The sequence below is a fragment of the Stegostoma tigrinum genome, chromosome 1 (genome assembly GCF_030684315.1).
Source record: "Stegostoma tigrinum isolate sSteTig4 chromosome 1, sSteTig4.hap1, whole genome shotgun sequence".
Lineage (NCBI taxonomy): Eukaryota > Metazoa > Chordata > Chondrichthyes > Orectolobiformes > Stegostomatidae > Stegostoma > Stegostoma tigrinum.
Genome location: NC_081354.1, coordinates 73,882,192 through 73,900,014, shown reverse-complemented (window position 1 = coordinate 73,900,014; position 17,823 = coordinate 73,882,192). Strand labels below are relative to the sequence as shown.

Below are 17,823 nucleotides of genomic sequence, written 5' to 3'. Positions count from 1 at the left end.
TCATTTAATAATAATAACAATAATAATTATTATTGTTATTATTATAAAATTCAAACATGTCAAACTAGTTAACACATACTGTTCATAATATGAAACTGTAAATAATTACCCCTCTAAATAATCCAGCACATAGAGGCACATGTTTGCATACACACCAGTCAGAAGTCACGCAACACCAGGTTATAGTCCAACAGATTTATTTGAAATCAAACTTTCAGAGCACTGCCTGTTTGTCAGGTGAATGAGTCACTGACAATACTCTCCTGACATATATACCAGTCCCACGGCCATTTCACCTGATGAAGGAGCAGCACTTCAAAAGCTGCTGATTTCAAATAAACCTGTTGGACTATAACCTGGTGTTGAATGACTTTGTCCACTGAGAACAACACCGGCACTTCCATTCACATGCACACTAGGGAAAGGAAAAGGAGAACCGATTTCTCTGCAGAAATTCACTTGTGGGGACAAACCAAACTACTCTTTTTGGTCAATAATTCTTAATTTTTGAAAGCCAAATGGTAATGTGTGAAATATTCAGTTTGGCATTTTGGCACGTGGACAGAACAAGGATAGTTGTCTCTGAGTTCGCCGTAGAGGCAGGCATTCACGGACCATTGTGATGTACTCCCTCAGAAGTTTCTCACAAGATCAGAATTCCTGGGAGCACGTTGTTTTGCCTCATGTCTAAAGTGATCAGTTTAAAGAAAAATAGTATTCACAGGACTTGAGAAAATCAATTTTCTGCAGTCCTTCAAACTTCCAGCCCTCCAAACAATTACAGAAATGTCCTTATTGACAATAGCAAATTAATCTACTTTATGATCCGCAATCCCACCACCCTTCAGACCACGAAATCTCTTTCCTAGCTGAGAGGACCTGAATAAGCACAAACTAAGGCTTTACAACTTGCTCCTATCTCATCTGTATGATTCAGTACTGCAACAACTGATAACTTTTTTGGACTGAAATGTGGTATCCCTGTTATTTTATTTTTTGTGTCATGATCCATATCTGTTAGAACTGGAAAATAACAGAGCTGCAGTAAAATCTGGATATCTGAATATCCAGCATGACTGATCAACCGTTTCTCATTCGTGTTCTGTGTTTGATGCCCAATCGTATCTTTATTTAAATATCTGAAAGCAATAGTCAAATATGATATAAAAGTACAAATTAATTTGATTTAACCTTTTTTTTCACTCAAGCATATTTGAATGGTTATGTTCTATATAAATGTATTAGATATGGAAAGTATTGCTATTTATGACAGGCTTGCATAAACTACTTGATATTTTTTAAAAATTGTTCATTAGCCTTTTGATGGTCAGGATTAGTGTGCATAAAGCAAATTTTAATTGTCTTCAATAAAATAATTCCTCAAATAATACCTAAAACAACATTGTTGACTATTGTTTAAACGGTGCTAATTGCGTAGAAGTAGTATATGCTCATAAATGTTAACTAAAGTTTGCCATCTGTTGGATTGTTTCTTAAAAAACTTGTTGACTGAGATCATCCCAGGATTCTGTTTCAATGTAGAAGTTACAAAATTAAGTTTTTTGTTGTTTAAGAAAAAACATAATGTGCATATAACTTTGCATAAGACAAAGCTGACAGCAGTGATGTTAAGGCAAAGTGTTTTTTTTTTCGGTGTAGATTTGACTGAAATGGTAACAAAGCTGCTTAAAGAAGCTGTTCAAGTAATTTCTGTGAAACAAGTGTGACATATAACAAATTTACTTGTTTTTGAAATACATCTTTTTTGAGTTTCCTCTGAACAATTATTTTCCAGCAGTAAGCTTGTTTGATTTTTGAACCCCTTTAGAATGAAAGCTACTTAAGAAAGAGAGCATAGGAAAATGGTGTGTTCAAATGCACGTCAAAATATTTCTAATTAGTAAGCCCTTTAATTTGAGATAGATAACTGACAGTTGATCCCTACTTATCAGTGCTCAGTGAATAGAATGATTTGAATACATTAAGAAGATTGATAATTGTTTTTAACAATCCTGACCATACTGTTACAATATTATTAGATCCATTATACTTCATACCATTGTATGTTTAAGGAAGCAAGAACTTCTGTTTTATCCTCTGTTACTGCATGAAATATATTTTCCATGAGGGGCCACATATTGACTTCTCTGAGGATCACTGCATCAGAAGTAAGATAATGTTGTCTGTGGCATTAGAAAATTTCAAACTGCTTTATAGCCAACTAAATTATAAAGGGTAGTCATTTAGTAGCCATTTATGTGCAACAAGATCCCACAAAATAGCAGTAAAATGCTTAACCAAATAACTAGATGAATAATGTTGGCTGAGGAGTGATTATTGGCCTTGAAACTGGGTAGGTTGCTCTGTTCTCATCTTAATGTTGTCGAGGCTATTTTTTAATCTGACTAAGAAAAAATGACTAATCTAAAAGGTTGCACCACCAATAAAAATCATGTCTTGCATTCCGTGCAGAAGCATTGCTGACAATCTTTAGTTTTCCTCTGAATTTTTTGAAGTTGAATTCTACAGTTAGCCTTGCTCACAAAGCTGAAACGAGTATAAAAAATTAAATGACAAAGGTTAGTTTTCAGACGTTTCGTCACCATTCTAGGTAACATCATCAGTGAACCTCCGATGAAGTGCTGGTGTTATGTCCCGCTTTCTATTTATCTGGTTAGGTTTCCTTGGGTTGGTGATGTCATTTCCTGTGTTGGTGATGTCATTTCCTGTTCTTTTTCTCAGGGAATGGTAGATTGATTTGGAGCCAACGTGTTTGTTAATGGAGTTCCGGTTGGAATGCCATGGTTCTAGGAATTCTCGTGCGTGTCTCTGTTTGGCTTGTCGTAGGATGGATGTGTTGTCCCAAAGTGGTGTCCATCCTCATCTGTATGTAAGGATACGAGTGATAGTGGGCCATGTCGTTTTGTGGCTAGTTGATGTTCATGTATTCTGATGGCTAGCTTTCTGCCAGTTTGTCCAATGTAGTGTTTGCCACAGTTCTTGCAAGGTATTTTGTAGATGACGTTCGTTTTGTTTGTTGTCTGTCTAGGGTCTTTTAAGCTCATTAGCTGGTGTTTTAGTATGTTGGTGGGTTTGCGGGCTACCCTAATGCCAAGAGGCCTGAGTAGTCTGGCAGTCATTTCGGAAATGTCTTTGATGTAGGGGAGAGTGGTTATGGTTTCTGGGCCCGTTTTGTCTGTTTGTTTGGGTTTATTGCTGAGGAATCGGCGGACTGTGTTCATAGGGTACCCATTCTTTTTGAATACACTGTATAGGTGATTTTCCTCTGCTCTGCGTAGTTCTTCTGTGCTGCAGTGTGTGGTGGCTCGTTGGAATAATGTTCTAATGCAGCTTCGTTTGTGGGTGTTGGGATGGTTGCTCCTGTAGTTCAGTATTTGGTCCGTATGTGTTATTTTCCTGTAGACGCTGGTTTGAAGTTCCCCATTGGCTGTTCGCTCTACTGTGACATCTAGGAATGGCAGTTTGTTGTTGTTTTCCTCCTCTTTTGTGAATGTTATGCCAGTAAAGGGTATTATTGATGATCTTGAAGGTTTCCTCTAATTTGTTTTGTTTAGTGATGACAAAGGTGTCATCCACGTAGCGGACCCAAAGTTTGGGTCGGACGATTGGCAGAGCTGTTTGTTCGAGTCTCTGCATTACTGCCTCTGCTACGAACCCTGATATCGGAGATCCCATGGGTGTACCGTTGGTTTGTCTGTAGGTTTTGTTATTGAAAGTGAAGTGGGTGGTAAGGCATAGGTCCACTAGCTTGATGTTGTCCTTGCTGATGAGGTTGGTGGTGTCTGGTGTATGTGTCTTCGGTTCTTCTAATAGTGTAGTCAGTGTTTCTTTGGCCAGGTTGATGTTGATGGATGTGAACAGGGCTATTACGTCAAAGGAGACCATTATTTCATCCTCTACTATCTTGGTGTCTTTGGTGTTCAGGAATTCTTGGGTGGAGCGAATGGAGTGGTGGGAGTCTTCTACTAGGTGTTTTAGTCTTTGGTGTAGTTCCTTGGCTAATCTGTACGTTGGTGTTCCAGGTAGCGAGACTATGGGTCTGAGGGGGGCTCCTGGTTTGTGAATTTTTGGTAGTCCGTAGAAGCGTGGTGTGTTGGATCCATCTGGTTTCATTTTTTGGAAGTCTCTCTTGTTTAATTCTCCAGATTTTTGAAGTTTTTTGAGTAAGGCTGTGATTCGGTTCTCTAGTTGTGGGGTCGGGTCTATCGGCACCTGTTGGTAAGTGTCGGTATCTGCAACCAATTTGACTGCCAGACTACTCGGACCTCTTGGCATCAGGGTAGCTCACAAACCCACCAACACACTAAAACAGCAGCTAATGAGCTTAAAAGACCCTATAGAGACAACAAACAAAACGAACGTCATCTACAAAATACCTTGCAAGAACTGTCACAAACACTACATTGGACAAACTGGCAGAAAGCTAGCCACCAGAATACATGAACATCAACTAGCCACAAAACGACATGGCCCACTATCACTCGTATCCTTACATACAGATGAGGAAGGACACCACTTTGGGACAACACATCCATCCTACGACAAGCCAAACAGAGACACGCACGAGAATTCCTAGAAGCATGGCATTCCAACCGGAACTCCATCAACAGACACATTGATTTGGAGCCAATCTACCATCCCCTGAGAAAAAGAACAGGAAATGACATCACCAACACAGGAGATGACGTCACCAACCCAAGGAAACCTAACCAGATAAATAGAAAGCGGGACATAACACCAGCGCTTTGTCGGAGGTTCATTGATGATGTTACCTAGAATGGTGATGAAACGTCTGAAAACTAACCTTCCAGCTCAGTGAGCAAACTCACATCCAGAACCTCAACCTGAGCTACAAATCTTCTTAAAACTCGCTATTAAATGACAAAATTAAAACTTGTTAAAAAATATCCTGTTACAATTCGTGTGAGTTACAAATGTAATGTTTGTTTAAAAATTGTTAACTGTATTCTGTAGTCATAAAATTGACTAGAGTTTCAAAAATAATGAAAACATCATGACTGAGCTCAGTATTGAAAGAATTTGGTTATTTGTGTCAGAAGTGTGTAAACTAGAAATAGAAATACAATGTATTCATTGCTAAAAATCTTGTGGACAGTATGTTCAATTACGATTCTTTTTGATATCAGAACGTTACAAAGCTGTGGATAATTCTTCTGTAGTTTGTAGCTAAATTGTACTGTGACAATGAATTGTAGATAATGAAGAAAGTTATCAAAGGACACAGCAGGATATAGATCAACTGGAACATGAAGAAGTGGCACGTGGAGTTTAATCTGGACAAGTCAAGTGTGATGCGTTTTGGAAGGTTAAATGCAAAATGAAAATGTACAATAAGTAGTAGGACCCTTACGGGCATTGATATACAAAGGGATCTTGGTGTGCAAGTCGATAGATCCCTGAAGGTAGCAACACAAGTTGATAAGATGGGCGGCTCAGTGGTTAGCTCTGCCGCCTCTCACGTCAGGGACCTGGGTTTAATTTCCCCCCTCTGGTGACTGACTGCCTGACTGTGTGGAGTTTACACATTCTCCCCTTGTCTGCATGAGCTTTCTCCCACAGTCCAGAGATCTACAGGTTAGGTGATTTGGCTGGATTAATTTGGCTGTAGTTTCTAGAAATCTGCAGTCTAGATGGATGGGAAATGCAGGGTTCCAGGTATGGATTGGGGAAATGGGTCTGGGTGGGATGCAGTTTGGAGGGTCTGTGTGCTCTTGGTCAGACAAATCATCTGTTTCCACACTAGGGATTCTACAGTTCTAAGGTGGTAAAGAGGGCTTATGGTATGCTTGCCTTCATCACTTTGGGCAATCATGTTGCAGCTATATAAAACGTCAGTTGCGTCATGTTCACAGTATTCTGGCCACCACAGGAGAGGAAAAGAAGTGGAAGCTTTGTAGAGGGTAAAACAGAAGTTTACTAGGATGTTGACTAGATTGGAATGTGTTAGCTATAAGGAGAGTTTGGACCAGCTTGGGCTCTTCTAGTGTCAGAGGGGCAACCGAGAAGAAGTATATAAAATTATGAGAGTCATTGACAGAGTGAATAGTCAGCCTTTTTTTCTAGGTGGAAATGTCAAATACTAAAGAGCAAAGATTTAAAGTGAGAGGGGGGAAAGTTTTTACAGGTAATGTGTCAGATACGTTTTTTTTTACACAGAGGGTAGTAGGTGCCTGGAATGTGCTGCCAAGGGAGGTGATAGAAGCAGATATGATAGCAATGTTTAAGAGATATTTCGACAGACATAAACAGGCAGGGAACGACGGGATATGACCACGTGCATACAGATGGAATTAGTTTAGAATGACTTCATAGTGCAGACATGGTGAGCTGAAGGGTCTGTTTTTGTGCTGTCCTGTCTATGTTCTAGGAGTTGGATTGGTTGTTTTCTTTACCCTGCATTTTAACTACTGTTTCTTGTTTGTCTTAGCACGCAATAGATCTTCAGCTTGCTGTGGCTAATATCTTACAGTCACTCATCCATTCAGAGAGAAATCAGCAAGTGTTGTGTGAAGCAGGGCTTCTTGCACGACTTCTACAAAGGTGTAGTTCTGCTCTATCTGATGAAGATCATCCTCTTCACCCACCACTCCAAAGAATGTTTGAGAGATTGGCTTCACAGTCATTAGAACCAGTAGTCCTGAGGTAAGCTGTGTACATAGCATGTTGTAAAGCCTCAAATTAATCTTAGGTTTAAGGTATTGAAGACCATAGAGAATCTGTCACAGCAGTATTAGAAAAGTTGAATTTGTAGTTAACAACCTTCTGTCAAATCTTCTCCATTTTTGAAAATTAGTTGTCAGGTGGGTCTTCATCTTGTGGCAGTAGTCTTCATCTTGTGGCAGCTTTACGTTAAGTGAGCATTACTGAAAGGCAAACTTATACAGTAAGTTCACAAATAGAATAAACAAAGCAGTAAGGTTCACCACTTCCTCCATATTCTCTGCTACGGCCAATTTCTGAGCTAATGGCAAATGTCGATGTTGTTCAACCCCATCTAGCCTTCACCAGTCCACCAGTAATTTGAAGGTGGACAGAGCCAATTTTCAATTGAGGAACGAAAGCAGTTATCGTACCCTGTTGATCAAATATAAATCGCAGTTGCTTCTCCCTGCTAAGAGGGCTTTCCTGACCTTTTTTTCCCTATTCTTTTGTTTTGCCAGCTTTTTCCAAACTGTTTTCACTATCCCCAACAATCCATATTTTTGCATTTATAACAGGCAATCAGTTATGCCACCACCAAATCAATTTGATTCGGAGCAAGACATAAAAGAGAAACAGATCTCGCATGATGTTAGAATGTCTGAGTTTTGCAATCTGTGAAGTATTGTTGAAATGTGGTCACTAGTGTAGAAAACATGGCAGACAATTTTTGTGCAGCAAGCTGCCATAAATTGCAATGTGGTCATGATCAGAGTTTATTTTTAATGACAGTTGAAGGATGATTAATAGCCCGTTCACCAGGGCAAAGTCTCCTGCTCACAGGAGGAGAAAGTGTGGCTGTGGGCGTATTTGTGTTCACTTGAGAGTATTTAGAGCTTCAGTTTGTCATCTCAGCTCTCTCCGAGTAGCAGTGTAGTTTTCTACTGGAGTGCAACTTGACCCCAAAGCTTTCTGATTCAGAGATAAGTACTACTAACTGATGTTTGAATTGGACTGTCTTCTGCCATATTTATCCATTGCTGCAAACTCACCCTGGAAATCAAAGGTAACCATTGGTTTCATAACTCTAGCACCTGTCATTTCCTTATACGTTTTCCCCATGTCCCTTCATCTCTTAACATGGGTATCTTTGTCTTTAAGATTTAGACCATCTGTTTAGGTGTCTGTGCTGTTAGCTCCTCTCCAACACCTTTCCCATCCATGTGAAATCTAATTCTTGTCATAATTCAACATGCAGCTCACCCTCTAATTGCACTATCACCTCCGTGTCTGTCACCTTTAATTTTATCCGTGAGGCCAGATTTTCACTCCTTTGCTCCTATTTGTCTTAGCCTGACTATCTAATGGAGACCGGAAATGGTTTCCTGTTGTTGGGTAGTCAACCACCACATCCACACACAGTGCTACTACCTCTTTCATAAAGAAAAATCCAGTAACTTTCTGTTCTATTTATTGAGCCATGTGTTTTATTTTCTATTATTTTCTTGTCTCCCAAATATTTGTCTTGTCTTTCCTGTACCTTTGTCTTTGGCTTCTGCTTCCTGGTAAACATTTGTACAAAATTACAATGATATATGCTGTTACTCTGACCAAAGTACATTACCCTTTTCATTCTATCTACAACATTTGACACTGTTATTGATCGGCCTGTTACCGATACTGATCCTTCAGTATCTTTAGAACCCTGTTGTAACTTGGTTTCATTCTGGATTTTTGCCTTTTAGCTTCATTGTCACTATAAACTTAGCTGGAACATCTCCAGCCAGTGACTTCACTTCTTGTATTCTTACTACTATGTGTGAAGGCCCAGAAGGGTTGTTTAAAAAAATGCAAGTTGCTTTATACTCGCCTAGTATACTTGGTTCAGATTTGATATTTAAATTGAGATTCAATCCTATGGGAAGTTGGAATTTAGTGATTATTAAAATAAGCAACTAAATTAGTATATTTGATATTTAAACCAAAGTACCAAATGCAGGTATACAAATCCGTAAGAATATTTTTGTTGAAGGCATTTGCCAGTTTGCTTCGCACTCTCATTCTGGATATTCTGTTCCGAAAATCAGTTCATTTTGGCCACGTTTGCCCACTTCAAGATAGATTGACAAAGGAAGTATAGTCTGAAGTCCTCGTGAGTCCTCGAATAACTGAGGAAAAATTGATGGGACATGTTCACTTCAAGCACACAGTAGTTAAAAATGACATTGGTCGAAACAAGTCACTTGTCATCGTCACTGATTCTGTTTAGCTTGGACCAGGGTGCAAGTTGGTGATGTTTAATTATTCGTAATTTATGAAAAATAATAAGTGATTTGCTGAGTTGGGTATGTTTGTGAATAATTGAAAACTAAGAGCAAATATTTATTATGACCAGGAAAAATTCAGTAATCCTTAAATTATTGATTTCAAATGTTTGACGACATATTGTTTTGTTCTGTTAGTATTGATTCTATTTGTGTTTAATTGCCTTCAGGGAGTTTCTCCGCCTTGGTAATCCATTGAATTGTGGAGCCTGGGATAAGAAGTTGATCAATGTGTATAGGATCCACAAACCAAGCTCTCTAAGTTGTGAAGCAGATGTTAGAGGTATGTTATATAATATATACTCATAAATTGTAAAATCTCTTTCATGTTAGGCGTTTATCTGGAATGTCATAGCTTTCAACATTATTTTGAATCATATCATAGAAATAGATGTATTGATTTATTTTATTTTGCCCATCCATGGTTGCGCTGAGACTTTTAAAGGTCAACCATATAATGTGAGATTACAGTCACATGTAAAACAAATAGGGGCTGGGAGGTTTGCTTTCCTGAAGTAATTTTAGTGAACCATTTAAATTTTTACAACAATGTGGCAGTCACTCAAATTTATTGCATTTGTTTTCCCAATTTTAGCAAGATTTGAACTCGATCCTTGGATTACTGGCCCACTGCAGTTTTGGAGAAGAGTCATGTTGGACTTAAAATATTAACTCTGTTTCCCTCTCCTCAGATGCTGTGAGACTTGATGAGTTTCTCCAGTGATTTCTATATTTTCTTGATGTCCAGCATCTGCAATATTATGCTTTTATTTGTATTGTTACATTCTTGTATCAACTGTTTTCTATTACAACGTTCTTACTTGGATTTGTATAATGGAAACTGCCACTGTAAACTTAGTCGTGCTATCATAGAATCCCTACAGTATGGAAACAGGCCATTCGGCCCAACAAGCCCACACCACCCCTCCGAACAGCATCCCACCTAGACCCATTCTACTACCCTGTATTTCCCGTCTAACCCATCTAACCTAAACATCTCTGGGCACTTTGGGCAATTTAGCATAGCCAATCCACCTAGCCTGCACTGTGGAAGGAAACTGGAGCACCCGGGGAAACTCATACAAACACAGAGAATGTGCAAACTCAACACAGACAGTTACCCAAGTCTGGAATTGAATCTGTGTCCCTGGCGCTATGGGGCATCAGTGCTAACCACTGAGCCACTGTGCTGCCCGTTAAATTAAGTTATACCATTCCAATTCTATTGACGTTGGACTGCTTCTGGAACCTCCTCTGTAACTTCCTCAAATGATTGTCAGTGGCTCAAATCTTTCCCAGTATCTTCTGGCATAAATGCTACCTGTCTTTGAGATTCTCCTTTCAATAAACCATTTAACGATTCTACAAATTTCATTAAAATCATAATCATCATTTGTTTTACATGGGATATTTGATGGTGAGCTAATCCACTTATTCCTATAAATAATTGTAGGAAGCACATTTGCAAAATACTTCCTTACCTTATGGAATGAATTATTAAAGAAGTAATAGCAGAACATGTGGAAAAGTATAACTGATCAAACAGAGTCAGTATGGTTTCTGATTGGGAAATCATGTCTAACTAATTCATTAGAGTTTTTAGAGAATGTCTCAATCTGTGTAGATAGAGGAAGTCAGTAGACCTGTTGTTTTTAGACTTCTGGAAAGCGTTCAGCAAGGTCCCTCACAAAAGGTTAAGTCGTAAAATAAGAGCCAACAATGTTTGGAGGCAGCTTGGACAGAGAATTGGCTCTGGTACAGGAAACAATGATTGAGGATATAGGGTTCTTCTTCAGGTTGGTGACCTGTGACCAGTGGGGTTCCACAGGGATCAGTGCTGGAACTGTAACTGTTCACAATATAAATGATTTGGGGGAAGAAAGTAAATGCACTGTAGACAGATTTACAAATGTTACAGAAAAAAATAAATAAAAGACAGTCGTTAGAGAGATACAGACAGTTTACAGGGCAATATTGATAGGTTAAGTATGTGGACAAAATATTGGCAAACAGCATAAGGTGGGAAAAAGCAAAGATGTTCATTTTGAAGGGGACAAAAAAGAACAAAGCATTATTTCAATAGAAACTACAGAAAACTGCAGCACAAAGAGACTTGAGAGTACCTCGCATGAAACATCGAATGCTGGCACAGTGGTACAGCAGATCATCGGGAAGGTGAATGGGTTGCTGACTTTAATTTCAATTGGATTAAAGTATGAGAGTAGGGAAGTCTTGCAACTGCACAAGCTACTGGTAAAGCAGCATTGGGAGTACTGTCAGTAGTTTTGGTCCCCTTATTTGAGGAATGATGTTATTTCATTGCGAGCAGTTCAGAAAAGTTTCACTAAGATGATCTCTAATATAGGGACTTTGTCTTGTGAGCAAAGAGCCACTAATCACTGGAGCTCAGAGCAATGAGATGTGATCTCGTTGAAATATGGAGGATTCTTAAAGGGTTTGACGCAGTAAATGTTGAGAGCATGTTTCCTCTTATGGGAAAACCTACCATAGGCTCAGAATAAAAGGATGCTAATTTAAGGCTGAGGTGAGGAGTAATTTCTTCTGAAGGTTGACAATCTTTGAAACTCCCTTCCACAGAGAACACTGCATGCCAAGTTCTTGTATATTTAAGGCTGAGGCAGATTCTTGATCAGTAAAGAAATCAAGGGTTAAAGGGCAAGGGCAGGAAAGTGGACCTAAGAAATGTTAGATTAGCCGTGATCCAGTTGAATGGTGGAGCAGGCCCGAGTGGCCAGATGGCCACCTCCTGTCCCTATTTCTCATGGTCTGATGACTTTTTGCGTGTTTCTTAGTTTTTAGCCCTTTTCTGACTGTCCTCTTGCTGCTGTAGTAGTCAAATATTTGTTTAGTCATGGCTGCTGTGCTGTTTCCTAAGTGTGTCTTACCTCTGATGATCCAGTTAATGTGTTTCATTCTTGCATTCCTCCCATTGATCTGTATAGGTTTCTTTAACTTCTGTCACATAATTTACTTATCAATTCATTTAGGGGCCATTAATTTAGTTTGAGTTTATTGGTTTGAACATATTTTCCCTTCGTTCACAGCATCACGAAGTTAAAGATCATGCACTGTCTTGTAGTTTTGAACAGCCAGTTCCATTTGAGTTGCTTTATTTGTTCATTGAATATATTCTCACAAAAATTACTTACCTGAATTCTGCTCTTGGGTATTTCTACCTCCCATCTTACGTATAAACTGTTTGTATTGTGCAGGTGGTTTTCCATTGAAACTGCAATTTGATTCATAGGTCTATGATAAATATTATATCGTGATGACCATGGCATTTTCTGGTATACCTTGTCTAATTCTAGTCCACGTGGATTTGCCCAGTTCGTTAGATCATTGCTTCTCATTAAGTTGCTGTCTTTTTAACAAATATTCATCCTATTCCTGCAAATAATAGAGCAAATTCTTTGTGCTGACTTTGGTCAATTTGGATACTTTTGCCACAGAGAATTGTTCATTTTGATGGTTTCTGCATATCACAGCATCAACAACATCAGAGATAATGGGAACTGCAGATGCTGGAGAATCTGAGATAACAAAGTGTGAAGCTGGATGAACACAGCAGGCCAAGCAGCATCTCAGGAGCACAAAAGCTGACGTTTCGGGCCTAGACCAAGGCCCAAAACGTCAGCTTTTGTGCTCCTGAGATGCTGCTTGGCCGCTGTGTTCATCCAGCTTCACACTTTGTTATCAACAACATCACCTTTGTTTTATCATTGATATTGTATTTAACATAATATCTTGAATATTATGCAAATTTATACCCACTACCTTTATGTTGATTTTTATATCCCTGGCACGGTGTAGTTCTCCACAGTAGAAGGTCAGAAGGGAGATAGATGCTGCAATAACTCAAAAGTACCACAACTCCCATTAGACCACAACCACTTCTGTTCAGAGAAATATATGCTTGAAACAATGCCACTTCACTGCTTCTGAGGTTATCCTAGCTTTTTTTAAGTTTAAAAGCATAAAATTCAGATATTGAAAAGGAATAATTGCCTCACTTTAATGTATATCATTAGGGTGGCACAGTGGCTCCAGTGATTAGCACTTATGCCTCTCGGCTCTGGGGACCTGCATTTGATTCCACCCTTAAGCAACTGTGAAGTTTGAACATTTTCCCCGTTTGTGTGGGTTTCCTCCCGCAGACCCAAGATGTGCAGGCTAGGTGGATTGGTCATGCTGAATTGTTCATCGTGGTTAAGGATGTGCAGGCTAAGTGGATTAGCCTTAGGAAATGCAGGGTTACAGGGATAGGGCAAGGGAGTGTGTCTGGGTGGGATGCTGTTTGGAAGAGTAGTATGGACTGAATGACCTGCTTCCTTGCTGAAGGGACTCTATGATTCATCACACTAATTTTTATTGTACTTTTCCACCTTTTAAAAAAATATATTTGGTTTTATATCTTTGAATATAGCTTTCATCCTTACCATCCAGGTGTTACCTTGGCAGAACTCATCTCTCACCTGGTGTAGAACATACACAGTTCTTGTGCTAGTAAAAATAAAGAAACAAAAATTAGATGAGTTCTGCAATGGATGATTGATCCATTGCAGCCCAGGTGGCAAAGTTGACAATTACCCCATTTGTGCACGTAATGAGTGTGTATATATTTTTTAAAAGAATTGATATGAAAGAAAAAAGTACATAGCTATCTTCCCTTATTGTCTTTAAACTTGTTCTATGTTTGTTTTACATTATGCTGATGTGTCTCAGGGAATATGATGACATCTCTGGATGGATTTGGTTCTGATATTGTATTTAGCTTGAACGAAGATAACACTCACTACAGGATTAGCAAAAGTTTGCTCAAAGGGACAGAAGGCAGTACAGTACCTCTGACCAGGGTGAAGTGCTTAGTATCCATGACAACACCACATGATATTAGGCTTCATGGTTCATCAGTAACCCCAGCATTTGTGGAATTTGATACAGCTCTGGAAGGCTTTGGGTGAGTATTACTTTGCTTGCTAAAGTTGAAGAAACTGCTAGATTATTACAATCTTCTGCAGCTTTTGCGGCATTATCTAATGGCTAAATTTTTTTTGAAGGGGATTGAGGATCAGTTTAATTTTAACAAAATCTGAATCCGGCAGGAAGAGATTTCAAGTGATTGAATTGTATCTGCATATTAAGAAGCTTGTGCATCCAAAGTAAAGTCACTAAATTTTTAAGATATGTGAATACTGTAGGGAAGCATTGATATTTTTAATTTGGCTGAGTTAAAAATAAATACTCAAATCTCTTTAACCACTCTGGGTACTTCATTGTTAATTTGAATGAATTATAAGCACATGTCTTCATGACATAATATCAGTAAACTTTGACCATAAATGTAGAATTATGGAATCTTCATTATTTGTGTGCCAGTTGTCTGTCAGAACATTAATGCACAGAGCTGTGCATGAGGCATTGATATTTTGTACAACTGAATATGGTCTGTTGGATGTTAAATTGTGTTTGTTATTTATATTATACCTGATTAATTTCTGAATCCAATGTTTCACTTCACAAATACGTAAAGACAAAATCTATAGACTGATCATCTAATGAATTCCATTTATTCGCTGAGAGAGTTCTTTCGTCCTCTTTTTTAAAAAAAACTTGCAATCTGGCCAATCATCCCTGTCATTGAAGTGATAAAAAATGTTGTTGATAACAACGTAAGTGAAATTTACCTATCACAAACTGCTCAGTCTGGGTTCATGTAAGGCTGCTATAGTCCAGATCTCAATACAACATTATTTCAAACATTGGAAATTGAACTAAATTATAGAGGTGCAGTGAATTTGGGTCCAGTTGACATCGAGACAGGTTGCAGTTGGTTTGAATGTAGCTTGATCTGAACTAAAATTAGTGGGTATCAAGAAAATATCTCTCCATTTCTTGGAGTCATACTAAATACAAAGGAACGTAGTTGTGTTGTTTCAGGTTTGTCATCTCAGCCCCGGGAAATTTTGCTCAGGTTCCTCAGGGTAATGCTCCAGACCCCGGCACCTTTACCTAATTATCAGTTACTTGATCAGACATTCCTTCAAACGTAAGGTTAGAAGTAGGGAATGTAAACTGATAATTGCAGTGTTCAGTGTCATTTCAGAGCTCTTCAGATACTGGAGTAGTCTGGATCTCCAAGATCTCGATAGCATTTAAGCCTGGGCTTAAATTTTAAAATTCAAAAAGAAGCCATTCAGCCCATTATATCTGTGTCATCTCTCTACATGAGCATCTTTCTTACTGCCTTTCTTCTGCCTTCTCTTTTGATCCTTGTAAAATAATTGTTTAATTTCATTTGAATGTCTTGATTTAAATTTGCCTTCTCCACACTCTCTCGGGCAGAACATTCCAGGTTCCAACTACTTGTTGCGTGAAAATGTATTTCCTTGTATTACTTTTGCACCTTTACTAACTACTTTAGATTTGTACCTCTTCATTCTCGATCCTTGCAAGTAGAACCTTGTCTCCGTATTTTCTCTGTTGAGACTCCTACTTTTTGGTAATCCTAGGCTTGGGGACTGCTTTGCAGAATACTTTCGCTTGGTTTGCACTAAACAACTGCACCTCCCAGTCGTGAACCATTTCAACTCCCCCCTCCCATTCCTCAGACGACATGTCCATCCTGGGCTTCCTGCAGTGCCATAATGATGCCCCCGGAAGGTTGCAGGAACAGCACTTCATGTTCCACTTGGGAACCCTGCAGCCTGATGGTATCACTGTGGACTTCACAAGCTTTAAACTGTCCCCTCTCGCTACCGCAGCCCAGCCTGTCCCCGCCTCACTAACCTGTCCTTTCTCCCATCTCAAACCCCACCCTCATCTCCCACCCCCTTTGACCTATCCGTCCTCCGTGGACTGACCTATCTCTTCCCTAACTCCCCACCTCGCTCACCTTTACTGGCTCCATCCTCACACCTCTTTGAACTGTCTGTCTGTCTCTCCAACTATCTCCTCCACTATCCATCTTGTGTCCACCTCCCCCTCTGTCCCTATTTATTTCAGAACCCCCTACCCCTCCCCCATTTCTGATGACGTGTCTAGGCCCGAAACGTCAGCTTTCCTGCTCCTCTGATGCTGCTTGGCCTGCTGTGTTCATCCAGCTCTACACCTTGCTATCTCAGATTCTCTGGCATCTGCAGGTCCTACTATCTCTGAAATAATCCTACTGATTACTACTTTCAAATATTCTCTTCCCCAAGGGAAGTAGTCCCAACTTTCCAATTTTATTTTTGTAACTGAAACCCCTCATCCCTGGAATCATTCTCCGAGCCTCTTCTGCATACTCTCCAATGCCTTTGCATTTTCCTAAAATGTGGTGCTGGAACTGGACGTGTACTCTAGTGTTAACCTGGTGATTTTTATAAATTCAGCATAGTCTCCTAACTCACTCTGTCTTTTGTCCCTCATAATAAAGCTTTATGATACTTTACGCTTTATTACCCACTGTCTCAACCTGTCCTGTCAACTTTAATGACCTATGGCATTTATAAAAACAGGTTGCCTGCTCCAGTTTTCCCTTTGAATTACATGCTTTATTTCATTTTGGCTGTCACTGTTCTTCCTACCAAAATGTTAGCATCTTCGCGTTTCTCTGTATTGAGCTTCATCTACCACTTATCCGTGCATCTCACCAACTTGTTGACGTCCTTCCTATACTGTCCGAAAAAGTTTTTGCTTAATACTCAACCTTACCCTCTGCTTCCATGTATCAATTCACTTCTTGGTCTCTAAGAACCTCCATGTCTCTTTAGTCATTTAAATAGCAAAAGAATGACTCAAGGAGACTTCAGAATTCTCTTTAATGTTAGCTGCTGGCCTCTTTCCATACTTCTTTATTTATCTTATTTACATTTTCCACCTGTTCGAACCCGTTAACATCAGTCAGGTTTTCAATTGTACTTCTTTGACATTTATCATAACTATATTTCTTTCTTTTTTATCAAATTTTTACTACTTTGGCAATTAAGCACTAGATTTGTTTGTGGTATCTTTCTCTTTTGAGGGGATTTACATTCTGTTCCTGAGCCATTTCTTTATTTCAAGGTAGATAACTAACACGCTACTGTTTTACCTGCCAACATCTGGTTCACATTAATGTGACCCAGATCCATTCTTAACCTATCAAGGTTAACTTTTCCCAATTTATTATTCTAGCTCTGGATTTTTCATTGTCTTTTCATGTTGTTATCTTATGATTCAGTCATTGTAATCCACTGTATGTTCTCCCCCTAACATTTGATATAATTTATCCACTAAATTTCCAGAAACATAGCCTAGCCATGCTCCTTTTCCTGTTGGACTGGAAATATAATGCTGTAGAAAATTCTATGCGTGCTTATAAGAATTCTTGCGCTTCTCTGTCCTTGACACTACAACCCCAACCTATACTCAGATTATTCAATTGCACCTTTATAACTACTCTGTAATTTTTGCACCTCTCTCTAATTTCCATGAAGATTTGTTTCTGTACACCCCTGCCACCATTTAGTGGCCTGTAAAGGACGCTGAGAAATATGCTTGTATTTTTATTGTTCCTTGGCTCAAGCCAAAGTGATTTATTGATCATCTCCCCTTGGCATTCAATTGAATTTATGACCATTGAATACCCAACATCAATATCCTCGACATTAATATTGATCAGAGGTCAACTGAAACAACCGTAAATGCAATACCTCCATCGTAGGTGAAAGAGTGACTGACTGACTGTTTTGTGGCAAGCCATTTCTCAAACCTTTTCCGCTTTTACAAGCTGCATGACAGGATTGTGATGGAATATTTTTCTAGATGTGTACAG

At 39.1% G+C, this 17,823-nt stretch overlaps 1 protein-coding gene across 2 annotated transcripts in view; it reads left to right on the top strand.

The window, feature by feature from the left end:
- wdfy3 (WD repeat and FYVE domain containing 3) overlaps positions 1–17,823 on the top strand; it is a 381,322-nt gene that overhangs the window by 152,782 nt on the left and 210,717 nt on the right. For both annotated transcript variants that reach the window (XM_048527789.2, XM_048527782.2), the window contains 3 exons: positions 6,470–6,684; positions 9,176–9,288; positions 13,752–13,986. In XM_048527789.2, the coding sequence (XP_048383746.1) occupies positions 6,470–6,684; positions 9,176–9,288; positions 13,752–13,986 (563 nt within the window). The remainder of the gene's footprint in view (positions 1–6,469; positions 6,685–9,175; positions 9,289–13,751; positions 13,987–17,823) is intronic.